Here is a 16,777-nt window from a genome sequence, read left to right as displayed (position 1 = left end):
CAATTCTACCCACTGCTGCTTTAACAGACTTTTCCAGAATCCCACATTTCGGACATTATACTGCCCCACTCTAGGAAATAAGATATGTTTACCATTTCTTTTATCAGTGTGATATCTGAATTTTCTTTTTTGGTGTGATTAGGACACATCCTGGGGATTTCGGAGTGGATTTAATGTATTGGTTTCATATCGCAATATATTCCACAAGTCTGAAATGCAAAAAATGTCCCACATAAGGCTAATTCACCCTATACAGTTTACAAACACAAATTACTGTATGTCTGCAGGGCAAGAACATGCTTCCTGTAGAGCCTTTTATCATTCCCTTGTAATGGGTTTCCTTCCTGAACTAAGTTGTCCTCTGCAAACAAACCCGAAGGAGGAGGTAGAAGATACAGGACCCCCAGCAGGACTCTCACCAGCAGACTGAGGAACGTTTTTTTCCCCCAGGCCATCAGACATTTAAATACATAATTCATACGACACCTTCTCACACAAAAGGTACCTCAATCATATATCTTATACTGTATATACTATATATGTTCTTAATGTATATGTTCTTAATATGCCTTGTACAAAATATTTCTTATATATGTACATTCATACTTCCTGATATGTATATGTTCTTAATATGCCTTGTACAAAGTGTATTTCTTATACATGTGTCATACTTCCTATGTATATATTCTTTATAAGCCTTGTACAAAGTATTTCTTATATATGTATCATACTTCCTGATATGTATATGTTCTTAATATGCCTTGTACAAAGTATTTCTTATATATGTACATTCAGACTTCCTGATATGTATATGTTCTTAATATGCCTGTATATGTTCTTAATATGCCTTGTACAAAGTATTTCCTTTTATAATTGTAATATAACTTATTATTCTTAATGGAGCTTCCCAGCAAAAAGCATTTCACACGATTGTACTTGTGTAACCGGCGTGACAATAAACATCTTGAATCTTGAATCTTGAATCTAGGGTTGTGTTGTTATGTTAATGTCTGTGATATATCAGTTTGTGAAATAGTCTTGTGACGCATCTTTTTTGCCTCAAATCCATCAACCTAATCTTCTTCTTTTTGAGTGCATATCTAAAACCTTTAACCAGACATCATCATGATGAAAGTTAGTTAAATAAAAGCATATAAAAACACATTCTAACCTTCTCCTGATCTCTGCATGCAGCTGACTCCCCGGTGGTGTCTCTGTGGCTGTGGAAGGTCCTCCCGCACTGCGAGCGGTGCTGTATCAGCCTGTTTTATTGCCTGCTGTGTACCGACTGATTTTTTTTTTAATCTCCATTTTAGACAGTATACTGGCGCATCAGTGGGCTTCATGACTGGGACAATGTGCCGGGCTCTGGTCAGTTCCTGATGGCCTGATGGTCCATCAATAGCAGGCAGGTATAACGCCGACAGGAGGTGAATGATTGTGCATGCTGCTGCAGAAAGAGTCTGAGCGATGAGAGGCAGACAGACTGACAGACAGACTGACTGACTGAATGACATCCTGATGTGTTCAGTGTTATTGTCCAAAAGGCTCCTACATTATGGACAGAGTGCATTTAAGATCATCTGTTGTCGTTCAGGGTTTATCGAGAATATCCCGCAGGTCGTTTAATATACTACAGAACCAGCTCTGCAGCAAAAAACAATCAATATTCAAGCTGCCATAGAGACCATCAGTGTTTATCCTTATGATATATGGCAAATAATGTGACTATTTCACTGGTAGCTCTTTAAAATTATTATCCTAAAATGATTTTACTCATATTTAGCAGCTTTATCACCTTTGTCTGATGTTTGTCTTTTTACAGATGTGTTATAGTGGCAGAAAATAACCTTTACATGCACTTTATCAAAAAATAATCCTAAAAAAACAACAACAAAATAATAATGATAATAATAATTTGAGGGGAGCACATAGATTTATATATGACTTCTTAAATGAGCCAGAAGAAGTTGTTTCAGTGCTGCACTGGATGGATTATCTTAATTGCAAAAAACAATCAATATTCAAGCTGCCATAGAGACCATCAGTGTTTATCTTTATGACATATGGCAAATCATTTGACTATTTCACAGCTAGCTCTTTAAGATGATAATATTATTATCCATAAAATGATTTTACTCATATTATCACCTTTGTCTGATGTTTGTCTCTTTACAGATGTGTTATAGTGGCAGAAAATAACCTTTACACCCATTTAGAAAACAAATCAATAATGTGAATGATTTACCTTTTTATATTCATAATCCATCTCTGTTTTGCTTCATATTTTCATTTGTTTTTAATTTGTGTAAATAGCTATAATTTGGTTAGTTAGTTTTTTTTAAACGTGCACTTTTCCAAAAATAATCCTAAAAAAAACAACAACAAAATAATAATATAATATATATAATATAATTTGAGGGGAGCACATAGATTTATATATATAGATACTTATGACTTATTACATGAGCCAGAAGAAGTTGTTTCAGTGCTGCACTGGATGGATTATCTTAATTGCAAAAAACAATCAATATTCAAGCTGCTATAGAGACATCAGTGTTTATGACATATCCTAAAATATTTTACATATATTTATCAGCTTTATCAGCAATTAAAACCCCTTCTAGTATTGTAGCACCTTTGTCTGATGTTTGTCTCTAGATGGCTCAAAATAATCTTTACACCCATTTTTCACAGGTTACGCCATGAATCCATCTCTGTTTTCTTCATGTTATCGTTTGTTTCTAGCTTGTGTAAATAGCTATAATTTAATGATTCAGTTATGCTTTCTATATTGAAATGACCAAAATAACATAAATATATTAGATGCTCTGAACCACAAAGGTTAGTTTGTTTAATATTTTTTTAAACATGAACCTTTCCAAGAATTTCCAAAAAAAAACAACAACAATAAAATAATAAAAGTTTGGTAACTTATATTTACTATAATCAGGCCAGCACATAGATTTATATAGATACTTATGACTTTTTAAATGAGCCAGAAGAAGTTATTTCAGTGCTGCAGTGGATGGATTATCTTCATTTATTATATATGTGAATTTATATAAATTTTATTTGCATGCTTTTTGGGTGACTTTCCTTAAAGGGTGGGTTTATAGCAAATTAAAACCAAACTGAAATTACATAAAGCTTTTAATTATGGCTGAATTAAAAAATAACAGTTTTAGGTTTCGTCAAACTTCCTCTCACAAGTCTCCTAGCAGTGTGATGGAGTATGTTTTGTCAATGATATATATAATATGGAAATAAAAAAAAAAAACCTGATCGATCCATAGGCCTATAGTTTAACCTTTTTGCAGCATGAACACTGATTGTTTGTTTTTTATATCAGACTAACCACTCTTCAGTATTTAAAGAACTGGTGTTTTGTAGACTCAGTTAAAGTTTTTGACAGTAGAGAAAATTGCTAAACAACAAAAGAGCTCAGCAGCACAGGTCCATCCTGTTTTATTCAACTTCTTGCTGTTAATTAATGTGTATTTGACCTCCACAGTTTCCTCAGTACTGAATCGGTGTGTGACCTGGGAGATGGACAGGCAGCAGCAGGCAGACACTAATAGGACTGTAGCCACCACCACCCCCTCCACATCAGCTGCCGTCACCATGGCAACAGTCAGCTCTGGCAACACCACTTGCACCCAGGCGCCCTCTACTTCCCTCAGCATCATCTCACCTGACAGACAGGCGGTCCAGGTAATAGACAGGACCTGGGACCTCTGCAAGCATTGTTTGTGTTGACTAGCAGGTGGTCCAGGTAATAGACAGTACCTGGGACCTCTTCCAGCATTGTTTGAGTTGACAACCAGGTGGTCCACGTAATAGACACTACCTGGGACCTCTGCAAGCAGATGTTTCATTTAAGAGGACAGGTAATAGACAGTACCTGGGACCTCTGCATGCAGATGTTTCATTTAAGAGGACGGGTAATAGACAGTACCTGGGACCTCTGCATGCAGATGTTTCATTTAAGAGGAATCCAGGTAATAGACAGTACCTGGGACCTCTGCATACAGATGTTTCATTTAAGAGGAGTCCAGGTAATAGACAGTACCTGGGACCTCTGCATGCATTATTTGACTCTATTGGCAGGTAATAGTTTCAAAGTCTATCAAATTCAAAAGACTAACCAACTGAAATTAATTTGTTAAGTGCTTGATGTGTCCATCATGTCAAACAGGTGATCCAGCACGCCATCCACAGACCTCAGAGCATGGCGGCCCAGTACCTGCACCAGATGTACGCAGCCCAGCAGCAGCACCTCATGCTGCAGACCGCCGCCCTGCAGCAGCACCAGCACAGCCCTCATCTGCAGAGCCTGGCCACCATACAGCAGGTCAGAAAGATGTTGTCTGTTATGTGTTAGTGCGAGCATGGAGAGTCGTTTTAACGTGAGCTACAGGGTGTGTGATGCCTTTCTGATGTCTTTCAGGCTTCGGTCTGTCAGCGGCACCAGTCACCTTCTTCATCCAGTGGCGGTTTGGTTCATCAGCCTGCTGGTGTTCCCCAAAACTCAGTAAGTATCTGTGTTACGACTCTCATCAATCTGACCTGTGCACAAATATTAACCTCTGCATCTTTTCTTTTATCCAGATTACTTTACCAGCATCTCCAGTGACAGCCCAGCTGATTGGCCGAACCCAAACATCCACGGGTGCTGCAACCACCATATCCCAGCAGGCCATGCTCCTGGGAAACAGACCGGCCAACTGTAACCAAGCTCAGATGTACCTTCGCACTCAGATGGTACAAACCTTTTCAAATATATAACGCAGTTATTTGCACTGGTACTTTAAAACTGCATGACACTTTTGCCCTATTTCTATTTTGACTGAATGTGTTTTCTTATGTTTTCTCACAACATGCAACTTGTTTATTTCTAACCACGTAGCCGCCTGTCTCTCCTGCTTTTTGCTTTTCCCCTGTTAGCTCATTCTAACCCCCGCAGCCACGGTGGCCGCAGTTCAATCAGACCTCCCTGCTGTCACCTCCTGCTCCTCTTTACCTACCTCCTCTCAGGTACAAACTTCGCCAGGCACAAAATTAGAACAATGCCTGCACGCCACAAGACTCCAATATCATAGACTTCAGGATGTTACATATCTTGAGCATGAGCCACATTGCAAAATATTTTTTTTTGATGAATGTTAGAGGAACCATTGATAAAGTTCAACCCCACCATCCATGGCTTTTATAAAGCGTGTAAAAGTGACTTTCTTTATGTGTATATTCAGGTGCAGAATCTCGCTCTGCGCGCCCACTTGCCTGGAGCTCTGGCCACAGCCCACGGCGTGATTTTAAAGCCATCCACCCAGTCGCAAGCCCCGACTCCGACCACATCTTTATCCAAGACGTCCGTCTGTGGGCTGAGAAGCAACCAGCTGACTGACCCCTCAACAGAAACAGGACCGGCTGATGTCAACCGGCTGGCCTCAGGACCCCAGATTATAACGCCAGGTGAGAGAACGTGTTCAAATATGTAAAAGGTTTAAAGGAAAGATGATTAAAAAGTGTGTTTCAGGCTTAATCATAGACTGTATATAAGAAGTGGATGTAGTCACCGTAATGTCACCCATTTGTTTGTGGACAACTGTTCTGAAGCCTTGAGTTTGGCATTGAGTCGCCATCTTGGTTTTTGGCCATCGCCATCTTGGTTTTTTGCAACCAGAAGTGACATGAGAGGGTGGAGCCTTTTTAGGCAAAATGTAACAATTAACTTTCATGAGCAGAAAACACACTATAAAAGGGTTAAAATTGTAAGACGAAAACACTGACAACTCCCAGACTGGACAACACCATAGTAGCGACCTGTCAATCACAACTTAGCCACGCCCAAAAGCATACCCTGCTTTATGCTTCTACTCTAAATGGGACCATAATTTACTAAATGAACATCATGCTGCATTGTAGAAGACTTGAAACTAGCGAGACCATAAACTCATGTTTACAATGTTTACTGAGGTAATAAATCAAGTAAGAAGTAGGCTCATTTTCTCATAGACTTCTATACAATCAGACTTTTTTTTTGCAACCAGAGGAGTCGCCCCCTGCTGGCTAGTAGAAAGAAGGCAATTCTGCATTGGCTTCACTTTTCAGACCCGGAGGTTGCCCACTGGGCTTAAGAAATTAATCAGAGTAATAAAAATTAAAGGACCAGTGTGGAGCATTTAGGGGGATCTACTGGCAGAAATGGAATATAATATTAATAAGTATGTTTTCTTTAGTTTATTATCACCTGAAAATAAGAATCGTGTTTTTGTTCATTTAGAATGAGCCTTTATATCTACATAGGGAGCGGGTTGTCTTCACGGAGTCCACCATGTTTCTACACTAGCCCAGAACGGACAAACCAAACACTCTGTACGATAACGTTACTCGCCCCCGTCGCCGTCGCTCTCTCTCTCTTGCTTCACCACTCACCTCCCATGTACACATACACTCCATGCAGTGACTCAGCTCCAAATGACCTACACTACTCTAACAACAACTGGCTCTAGAGAGAGGAATTTTTTTTCCGCGTCGGCCACCGTAGCTCTCCAACACATTTGGCACACGGGAGAGGCTTTAGTTGGTTGCGATCGACTCGCCTCACTGCTAGATACCACTAGATCCTACACACTGGACCTTTAACTCCCACACCATGACAGGTGTCATAACTTTCAGGTCAACCTTGAAAAAGAGATACTTCTTTTATGTATTTGTTAGTTATTATTCTTCATTTCTGTCTATGCATCGCTCTCCTTGCAGCCTACTCTTCGATGCAGACCCACGCTCTGGTCAAGCAGCAGCTGTCCTGTCCGCCGGGCCAGCGGGTTGCACACCACCAGCTCATCCTCCAGCAGGCTGCAGGAGGAGCTCCAAACCACCGGCATCTCCAGCCCATCGCCCTCAGAGTAGCACCTCAAGACACCAACTCCAACCCTCTTCCTCTCTCAGTGAAAAGACTGACCACTCCCAGCACCCAGTCTCATACCCACAATGACCTCCAGGCCCCTTCTTCTTCTTCTTCTCCATCTGTCACCAGCATGTTTGCATCCTCAGCTCATACCTCAATCCCAGCCGCCACTGTACAGCCTCAGCCTCCTCCTCTGGTAGCTGCCCCACAGCGGCGGACCTCATTCCCACAAGTGCAGAACCAGCCTCCACCTCCTCCTCCACCTCTGGTTCTCCCCAGGCTGCCCCAGAACCCCCCAGCCTCCCTCCAGAGGCTGTCCCTGCACTCCATCCAGGCTTTGGCCATCCAGTCGAGACAGATGCTGCTGAGGGAGCAGGAGCTGCCGGTAGCCGAGGCTCTGGTCCAGATGCCCTACCAGAACCTCCCACCTCCACAGACAGTAGCTGTTAATCTGAAAGTGCATCGGGTCAGACACAATGAAACTCCATCGGTGAGTCGCCAGGTGCTGTGATTAAGTTTTGTGCGCTTTGCCTCTTCACAGTATGTGTTATTTTGATGAAGGGTTTGTTTTGGTTTGAATTTCAGTCGGGGCAAACATGCAAAGTGAACGGATTGAGCTCCGTGGAGAGGAAAGATGAATGTTCTCCGGTTCCACAGCGAGACAGGACGTTGACACCTCTCACTGGACCTCCTAAGCAGAATGGTGCAGGTACATTATGATAAAGAATAAAATAGAAAAGAATTCAATACAATAAAACCCTTTAAACCCTACAAACTCTCCTCAGTAGCTAGAGGGATGTTTCATAAAGGTGGCTCAAAAAAACAGAGCTTATTGTGAAAAGCCCGTCTTGAATTAACCTAAAAATCTGAACCTGGATCTGTTTCACGAAGCTGGTTTGGAGCTAAAATTAGTGCTGAAAATTAAGGTATCGATGTTTAAGATGCAACATACTATAGACAAATTTGACATATCAAATATGACCTGCAATTCATTTTATAGCAAGACAATAAGATAATTTGCATTTTTTAGAAGCTTAAAGGTGCAGTGTGTAGGATCTGGCCCATCTAGTGGTGAGGTTGCAGATTGCAACCAACTGAAACTCCTCCCGCATGCCAAGTGTGTAGGAGAAGAGTGGCTGACGCAAAAATGTGAAAAACGCGAATGGCATTATCTAGAGCCAGTGTTTGGTTTGTCCGTTCTGGGCTACTGTAGAAACATAGCGGCCAGCTCCGTGAAGAGGACCCGCTCCCTATGTAGATTTAGCGGCTCATTCTAAGGTAATGAAAACACACGATTCTTATTATCAGGTGATTATTCACTAAAGAAAACATACTTATTAATGTTATATTCCATTTCTGCCAATAGATCCCCCTAAATGCTACACACTGTTCCTTTAAATTCTTTATTATTTGAATTTATGTTACTTGTTTTGTACAAGTGACATAACCGGTTAAAATACTGTTAAAATGCCGTCAAATTGTCTGTCTGCCACTGAAAACTAAGCTGATCGAGACCAGCTTAGTCTGGAGGAATACGTTTCCATGGTAACTTAGGTCACACTTATTTGAACCTCCTTTACGAAACTAAATTTCTTGAAAATGAACTGGAATTACTGGAATAAGTCTGGTTTAACTGGTAATCTTGCTTTAGGAAACACCCCTCAGTTCTGTTATCTGTTATGTCTCTTAGCAGTGTTGGGTTCATCCTCCATCCCATCCAGTCACTCAGTGATCAGATCACCAGTGGTGGAAGAACCCTCCCAGCTCACCACCAGCAGCAGCAACCCTCCTCCTCCTCCATCTCCTCCTCTACCTCCTCCCATCCTGCCAGCAGCAGTGAGAGGCCCCAGCCAGCCCCCCTCCTCCCCAGCCAGCGTCCCGGGGAGCCCTGACAGGATACTAACAACCCACGTCCTCACACACCTCATAGAGGGCTTCGTCATCCGAGAAGGCCTGGAACCATTCCCGGTATGAACACTGGAGGTGCAATATCACCGTTATCACAGTTGGATGTATTAGCTAATGGGAAATTGAATCCTGAAATTTTAAAGGGGATATATCACGAAAAAATTTAAAGGGGACATATCATGAAAAGCTCACTTTTTCAGTTTGTGCTCATATATTTGGTATCTGGAGTCCCTACCAATCCACAAACTGTGAAATAAGACAACCCACTCAGTTTTTTGTGGGCATTCAGATTTGGCTCCCCTTCCTATGTCACGTGCAGGCTCATTAGAATATACCGCCCACAGCTTGAGAACTACCTTTGCAAAGGTGCACCATATTTTTCTGTCAAGCCAATCAGAGCAGACTGGGCTTTTTTTTTCAGAGGCGAGCTTAAAGAGACACGCAACAAACGGAGCGTTTCAGACATAGGGTGAATACAGGTGTAATCAGACAGACAGGATGAGAAAAATAATGTGTTTTTTGAACATTAAAGCATGTAAACATGTTCTAGTTGAAACCCAAAATACAAGTATCAACCTGGAAATGAGCATGATATGTCCCCTTTAAATTGAGATTGTCTTGCGTTTCGCTGTTTGATGATATGTACTTGTTATTATTCAACATTGAAAGATTTCCGGTGCAGGTATAATGGAGAACATTTCAAGCTAATATTAGAAAATGTCTAATTCTGGTGTCAGAGTAAAAAAGTAAGCGGCTTTGGGCTGTGGGCTAGCCAGTTGGGCACACTCACATGCATGTAAACAAAGCACAGAGAAGCTCTAGATTACACACACACAGAACACACACAGAGGGAGAGCGTCAAATTTAGACGTATAAAAATGCACTCCATCTGTATCTACACAGAACTCATGTCTTTCCATGTCAGTTTGGGAGATTTAACTTTTCTAAATGCGCCTCTTAATGCAGGTGGTCTCCTCGCTGTTAGCAGACCAGCAGGCTTCACTTCCTGAATCTCAGGAGATCCAAACCAACGGGGATGCAACAGCAGAGGACAGTCCTCTGGATGTTGACCAGTCGGATACAACAGACTCAGAGATGGAAGACGATGACCCTGCAGCAGCTGGTGAGCTGATGTGTGTGTGTCTGTGTATATACTTTATATATGCTTATATGAGTGTGTGTGTGTGTGTGTGTGTGTGTGTGTGTGTGACTAACAACTGGTACTGTGAAGTTGCAGAGCCGAGGGAGAGTGTGGCCGGTGTGCTGCAGTGTGAGTTCTGCGGGAGTCGAGGTTACTCTCACACATTCCTGCGCTCCAAACGCTTCTGCTCCATGACGTGTGTCAGAAGGTAAATAAATCACTCACACACTTCAATTAATCAGCACAAGTAACATCAAGCATCAGTCTGGTTCTCTGAGGTCACGTCAATCCAGTACTGAAAATGTACAGCTGCATTATAGATACAGTTATAATAAGTTATATTTCAATTGATGCAAATGATGAATTCAGTGCTAAGTTATACAAGCCTTCATTTCCTTTTGTTGAGCTGATTAAAACCTGCAGTCTCAATGTCTCAGAATCAAAGAAGCAACAATGGACACATTATTTTACTGGCAGGTAACCAGTCCTACTGTGCTGTTGTTCAGTGTTTATTTGATGTTAAAGGTACAGCGTGTAGGATTTGGTGGCATATAATGATATGGTTGCAGATTGCAACCAACTGAGTACCCCTCCACTCCAAGACTGCGGTAATGTGAGCCGCCACGTGTAAAGCTGTGGTAACACCGCTCGCCTCGCTCAGAGGCCATCCTTACCATAATAACACTACTTTAGGAGCAACGGATACATCGTCCTGATGCTAGAAATACTCACTACAGCACTGCATGTGTCTTAATCCACCGCTGAAAATAGTCCCCAACAAATGCTCTATTTCCTCTGTTTGAGTAACATTTGTTAAAAACTACAGTGCCCAGCTGTTTTAGGAAATTACTGAGCCTCTTAAAAAAATAAATAAAACAATATATTTGTGACACATGTTTAGAGATTTATAGACATATGACATATTTTGGAGTCAAAAACATGTAGTCACAGTCCTGTGGTTCTGACAGGTGGTATCTGTTCGGGTTAAAGGAGTGGAATTAAATCACAAATATTGTCTCCTGAATAGTTTTGTTGCAACCTTTTTTTAATTCATTATGTTTTGTGTTTTATTGTATTCTTATTACTTATATATCTTTGTATTTGGTTTTATTTACTGGTTTGTAAACGTGCCTTAAACACACATTTGTACTCTGTGTCTATCCTGTGCGGGTGAATTAACATGTGGGCGGAATCACAGGGATATAGGTGTTGGGAACCTGGTGTGTGAATTAATTTTATTCTTTTTTATTTATATATTTAATTATTATAATAATAATAATAATTATTATTATTTTTATTATTATTAACAATAATAATAATAATAATAATTTACTGTATTTTTATTTTTTATATTTCATATATTTTATTTTATCATTTTATTTTATTATTCTTATTAACATATTTTCCTCCTCCCATGTTTTTGAATACTTTGAACACATGAAAACCATGAATCAAAAAGGATTTACAGACATATGATCACAGATGAGGTAGGGAAGCCAGAAAGTATTGAGAGATGCACTGACGCATTTGTTGGTTTTGATCTTTTCATGGAAGAAAAATACAGAATAACACCAACCAGTTTGTTGATTGATAATGTTGGATGAACATTATTTTAAAGAGAGACTCTGGTGCAGCATTAGGTATTTCAGCTTTGTTTTAATGCAAGTTTGTTGCCTAGTTTGAAGTTTATCACACTGTATGTGGAAATAATGAGTAACTCTCTCATCCATCAAAACCTGAACATGCACTTTACTGCAGAGTGTGGTACACTAGAGCTGCTCAGAGGTCAACAACACATTGGGTGGAACCTAATGAATGATAAAAAGCAGGGTTTTGCTGCAAAAGAGCATCCTTCCTTGTATAAATACAGATTTTTAAAAAGGCAGCCTCTACCAAACGAGACAAGTAAACTGAAAATGCCGTCTGTCTCGATGGTGGTGAGACACATCATCTGACATCTGGAACCCATTGAGTTACATTTGGGTTATAAGAAATAGTCTCTCAAGTGTTTCCTTCTGAGTCTCCATCCAGGCACCAGAGTCCAGATGCAGACTATCAGCTCAGTGCTCAATGGCAGAAGCCTGTCTAACTGTCTGCACTCAGTACACACATCACATCTACTGCACTCAGTACACACAGGCAAATAACATCTCAAAGGGCTTCGAGAATGATGTCGTGACTGCAGCGCCATCACTACACACGTGTGATCATCTGCAGTATGAATCTAATTTAAAGGGGACATATTATGCTCATCTTCAGGCTCAAACTTGTATTTTGGGTTTCTACTAGAACATGTTTACATGCTTTAATGTTCAAAAAACACATTTTTCTCATATTGATTGTCTGAATATACCTATATTCATCTTCTGTTTGAAACGCTCCGTTTTAGCGCCTGTCTCTTTAAGACCCCATCCAGAAAAAGCCCAGTCTGCTCTGATTGGCTTATGAGTAAAATATGGTGCACCTTTGAAAAGGTAGTTCTCAAGTCGTGGGCGATATATTCTAATGAACCTGCACGTGACATAGGAAGGGGAGCCAAATCTGAATGGCTTGCTGAATCAAATTTTTTTTTTAATCTAGGCAGCCCACAAAAAACTGACTGGGTTGTCTTATTTCACAGTTTGTGGGTTGGTAGGAACTCCAGATACCCAAATTGATGTGCACAAGCATCCTAAACCTCCTGATTTTCCCGGGAGACTCATGTTTTTCATTGACATCTCCTGCTTATCTCCCGGGGTCATAATTCTCCCGTATTTCTCCCAATTTATTAAAAAAATGTTTTCCTTTTCATCATCACAACCTGTTTGTGGCACTCTACAGCGTGTATAAGCACTACTGTTTCCACACGGACAACAATATAGCAACACCTGTCATTTCCTGGCAGAAGCTCGTGCCCCCAAATTGCAAAAACTTGCAAAAAACTAGGTCAATACCTAACCATAACTATAACATAACGAGAGTTTCTCAATTTACGTGTTACCTTCTTGACACAACCTTTGCAGAAGAGAGCTGATTGCCCTCACCGCTGTGGTTCAGTGCACATCACAGCGCGCGGCGCCCAAAAGCCATCATTGCGCGGTGCAAGCCATTGGAAATAACAGGTTTCAGAGCGCAGTGGTGCCGTTGTCGCATTGTGTCTGAAAGGACCTGCAGTGAGTGAGAGACAGAGAAAGAAATGGATAGCACTAAGTGAAACAAATACTCAAACAGGGGTAAAACATTGGATAAACAGGAAGGCAATTCGTCAGGGCTTACAAAAAAAAAAGCCCTGACGAAACATGTTGGCTTTTTAAATGATTTAGCCACTACAATAAAGGCTTTTTAATATATTCTCTTCTTCGTTGCTACTTTTTTTTGATATTTTGGAGTGCCTGGATTGCCTTCCTGTTTATCCTGTTTTTTTCCCAGTTTTCCAAGAGCATCCGACACGTTTTGTCTCACGATTGAACACACCGAGCAACCAGTTATCTCTCTTTCCAAGGGGCAAACAATTAACGATGAATATATATAATATAAAAGTATTTAAGATAAAAATGCTGTTGTAGTGTACTTATTATTTTGCTATTTTCATTCTTTAAAAGTCACCAGAATGCAGGAAACAAAGTCTCTGAAACTCAAACTTTCATTTTGGAATCCTCCCTATTTTTGAGGTCTTAGGGTTGGCAAGTATGATGTCCCCTTTAACATTTTGACTCTCTGTGTTCAGGTTCAGTGTGAGCTGCACCAAGCGTATCACTGTGCTGAGAGCGGGTCGCTGGGGTCACAGGCCGATGGGCAGGAGAGGACGACCCCCCAGCAGCAGAGTCAACGGAGCCTCCAGAGAACATATTCTGAGACAGGTCAGTTAATATCACTGACCTGATGCACGGAGCAAAACGCTGCAGGGATCACTGGTCCTCTGAGACGAGCTGCTCTCTGGGGATCAGCTGCATCTGACAGGAGTGAAGTGTTGAGGGAGACTTCTGGCCTGTGAACACATTTTCAAAATAACTTTAATCGTTTTAGTCATACTTGCTAATAAGTGGAACACTCTTATGCTTTTTTAAGTATTAATATTTCCATGGTGGAAAAGCATCTCAAGCAACATATAAAACAATAATTTGATGATAAAAGGTTTTCATTAAATTCACACTTATAAAATTCTTTAGGGTAATTACCCACCATGCAACAGTAGAAAGGTTATTTGGAAAACATAATTAGACCACCACGACTAATGCTTATGACACAGTTGACATTTTGTCTGATTTGTCTTCAGACTCGTGGGTCGTTTGGCTCAGAGGAGACCCGGCAAAGTTCACTGAGAGAGGAGGAAGAGCTGGAGGAAGAAGATGAAGATGAGCCTCCCGTTCCCATGACAACCAGGCTCCGGAAACAGGCAGAGAGAAACCGAGAGAGGGAGAGAGAGCAGGACAGAGAGGAGGAGCAGCCGGTGACAGACACCATCAGTGTTTCTGATGGAGAAGAAGACGTCGGCTGTCCGTCTCAGTGGAACGTACAACAAGTGTTTTCTTATATCAACTCCCTGCCAGGTAACACTTTAGTACTTTAGTACATGTTGTGTGTATCAGCAGTACATTCACTCAAATACTGTATGTAAGTACACATTTGAGTACTTTACTTCAAATCCACTACAGTTCAGAGGGAAATATTGTACTTTTTACTTCACTATTTGACAGCTGTAGTTTACAGATTAAAATTGTTGTATACAAAACATAAAATATGATTTTTCTCTATAAATTAAACTACCAACTACCTAACAGTTTACAAAAGTACATCTGAAACAATTAGTCAATTAATCAATAAGCCAATCAAAATTTCCATCATCATATTGTGATGAAATCATATAGAAATATCATGATACACAATTACGTTGTCTAAATTCTTAATAAAAAGCACATACTAACTCAGATTTCTCAGACAATCTGATCATTTGGCACTAAAGTTCTTAATTAAATGAGAACCTACTCAGTACTTTTAATTTGTCACCACACAGGAGTATACAAAACCATATGGTTATTTCATATAGACTATTTATTTATTGAATTACCAGAAAACATGCTATATCGTGATATATATCAGGATAATAGATTTTGGCCATATTGCCCAGCCGTAGTAGGTAGTTGGCCCACTTTTCTTCTTTTCTTCTCACTGATAAAGCAAATTAAGCAGTTTTTCTTTCATATATATTGTAAACACTCCACTGTTGCTGCCTTCAAGGACATAAAGTGAATGTGCATCAAATTAATGCCACCAGATGTTCAAGGCAGCAACGGAAGCTTTGAGTAAATTGTCCCATTAAAGCTGGAGCATACAGGCCTGTTTATGACATTGTAAGAATACATATGTTGATGTATAAACCTGATATATGATATATGTATATACATAAGTAATTCTGCAAATATCAGCTAACGAAATGCATCTAAATGAACAGGGGACACTGTATTCAGTCTCTATCCTCTCTCGTCTCCAGGTGGTCAGGACGTAGCCGAGGAGTTTCGCTCCCAGGAAATAGACGGACAGGCTCTGCTGCTTCTAACAGAGGACCACCTGGTCAGCACCATGAACCTTAAACTGGGACCTGCACTCAAACTGTGTGCCCACATTAACTCTCTGAAAGATGCATAAACAACGCGTTAACATCCCGACTCTCCCAGAATGGACGTGTGTTGATCTGGACCCGGATGAAGAGAAACAGGAGGACGGGCTTTTTAACAAGGAACAACGAAGCATCTTTAAGTTGTCTGATGGACTCGTCCTCAGACTTGCATAAAAAAACAGACTGCAGTTTTTTCTGAGACCACTGCCAACGATTTCACTCTTGAGTGAAGTCGTCACACTGTAACAGATGATTTTTAACACGAGATGAGCAGTTCTTTATATCTCCTGTAATGATTGTAGCAGTTTGACTCCGGCAATCCATTTGTTTCAAAATGGTAAATGAACAGTTCTTTGTATCATTTGTAAACAACTTTACATTATTACAGAAAAAAGTTAAAGGATACTGTCTCAAAGTTTACAAAACAGATTTACTATCTTACAGATGGAGTTTGATACACTTATTGTCAGCAAACTAATGACTTATGGAACCAAACTGATGACAAGGTTATTTATGATTTATTTATTATTGTCATAATTAATATACAAATAAAACCATTAAAGTATTGTGCACTGTTTTGTGGTTTTGTGATATGTTTTACAAAAAGGTGCCAAAACCCCCAGGAGAGCCTTACTGAGTCAAATGTCAGGATTTACTGTTTTCTATTGGACAACCATAAATATGACTTTGTCACATAAAACATGACATTTGAAGAAAATTGTAAAATAGCTGAGTTTCCTATTGTCATGACTTGTAACTGATTCAGTAAGCACAGCTTTATCAGACATGTTTTGCAAGGTAGTATAATATATGCTGAAGAAATCATAGATATGAGTCAAGTTACTGCAGCAGATAAACATATATCTTCACATATTATATTCAAAACTATCCTTTAAAAAACGTCGTCAGGCAGGTTCAGACTGGCCTCCATCTCTGCCTCTCACTGACTTAAATACACAGACAGACAAGCTGATTAAAATTGCATAATCTATCTTAAAGGGTAATTTGTGTTTTCAGCCTATTTTCTCATGTTTTTGTGTTTAACTGACTAATAGGGACAATAATTTCTGAAACTGGTCCAGTATTGAGGGAGAGCGCTGTAGACGACAGCTGCTCACAGGTTGTAATATGGTGCTATTGGGGCAAGCTGGCACCGTCATCTACGTCCACTAAAAGTGCTTGTTTTTGCCATGACAGGCTCTGATTGTTATTATAAGTG

At 40.3% G+C, this 16,777-nt stretch overlaps 1 protein-coding gene across 4 annotated transcripts; it reads left to right on the top strand.

Annotated features, from left to right (window-relative positions):
- Positions 1–1,207: 1,207 nt before the first annotated feature.
- On the top strand, positions 1,208–16,124 carry phc3 (polyhomeotic homolog 3 (Drosophila)). 4 transcript variants are annotated; one of them, XM_037786278.1, is made up of 15 exons: positions 1,208–1,408; positions 3,515–3,714; positions 4,199–4,354; positions 4,451–4,534; positions 4,612–4,764; positions 4,948–5,037; positions 5,253–5,475; positions 6,766–7,403; positions 7,499–7,622; positions 8,607–8,881; positions 9,788–9,944; positions 10,053–10,170; positions 13,669–13,801; positions 14,218–14,491; positions 15,433–16,124. In XM_037786278.1, the coding sequence occupies exons 2-15, from the start codon at positions 3,550–3,552 to the stop codon at positions 15,585–15,587; spliced, it is 2,745 nt and encodes a 914-aa protein (XP_037642206.1). In that variant the 5' UTR covers positions 1,208–1,408; positions 3,515–3,549; the 3' UTR covers positions 15,588–16,124. The 4 variants fall into 4 exon arrangements, with proteins under 4 accessions (XP_037642206.1, XP_037642207.1, XP_037642204.1 ...); XM_037786279.1 differs by having other exon boundaries at positions 8,604–8,881; positions 10,059–10,170; XM_037786276.1 differs by having other exon boundaries at positions 1,209–1,408; positions 8,604–8,881.
- Positions 16,125–16,777: the final 653 nt, after the last annotated feature.

Source organism: Sebastes umbrosus, chromosome 12, assembly GCF_015220745.1.
Source record: "Sebastes umbrosus isolate fSebUmb1 chromosome 12, fSebUmb1.pri, whole genome shotgun sequence".
In the NCBI taxonomy this organism is placed as follows: Eukaryota; Metazoa; Chordata; class Actinopteri; order Perciformes; family Sebastidae; genus Sebastes; species Sebastes umbrosus.
Note: the sequence above shows the minus strand (reverse complement) of the source record. Positions and strands in the feature narration are given on the sequence as shown.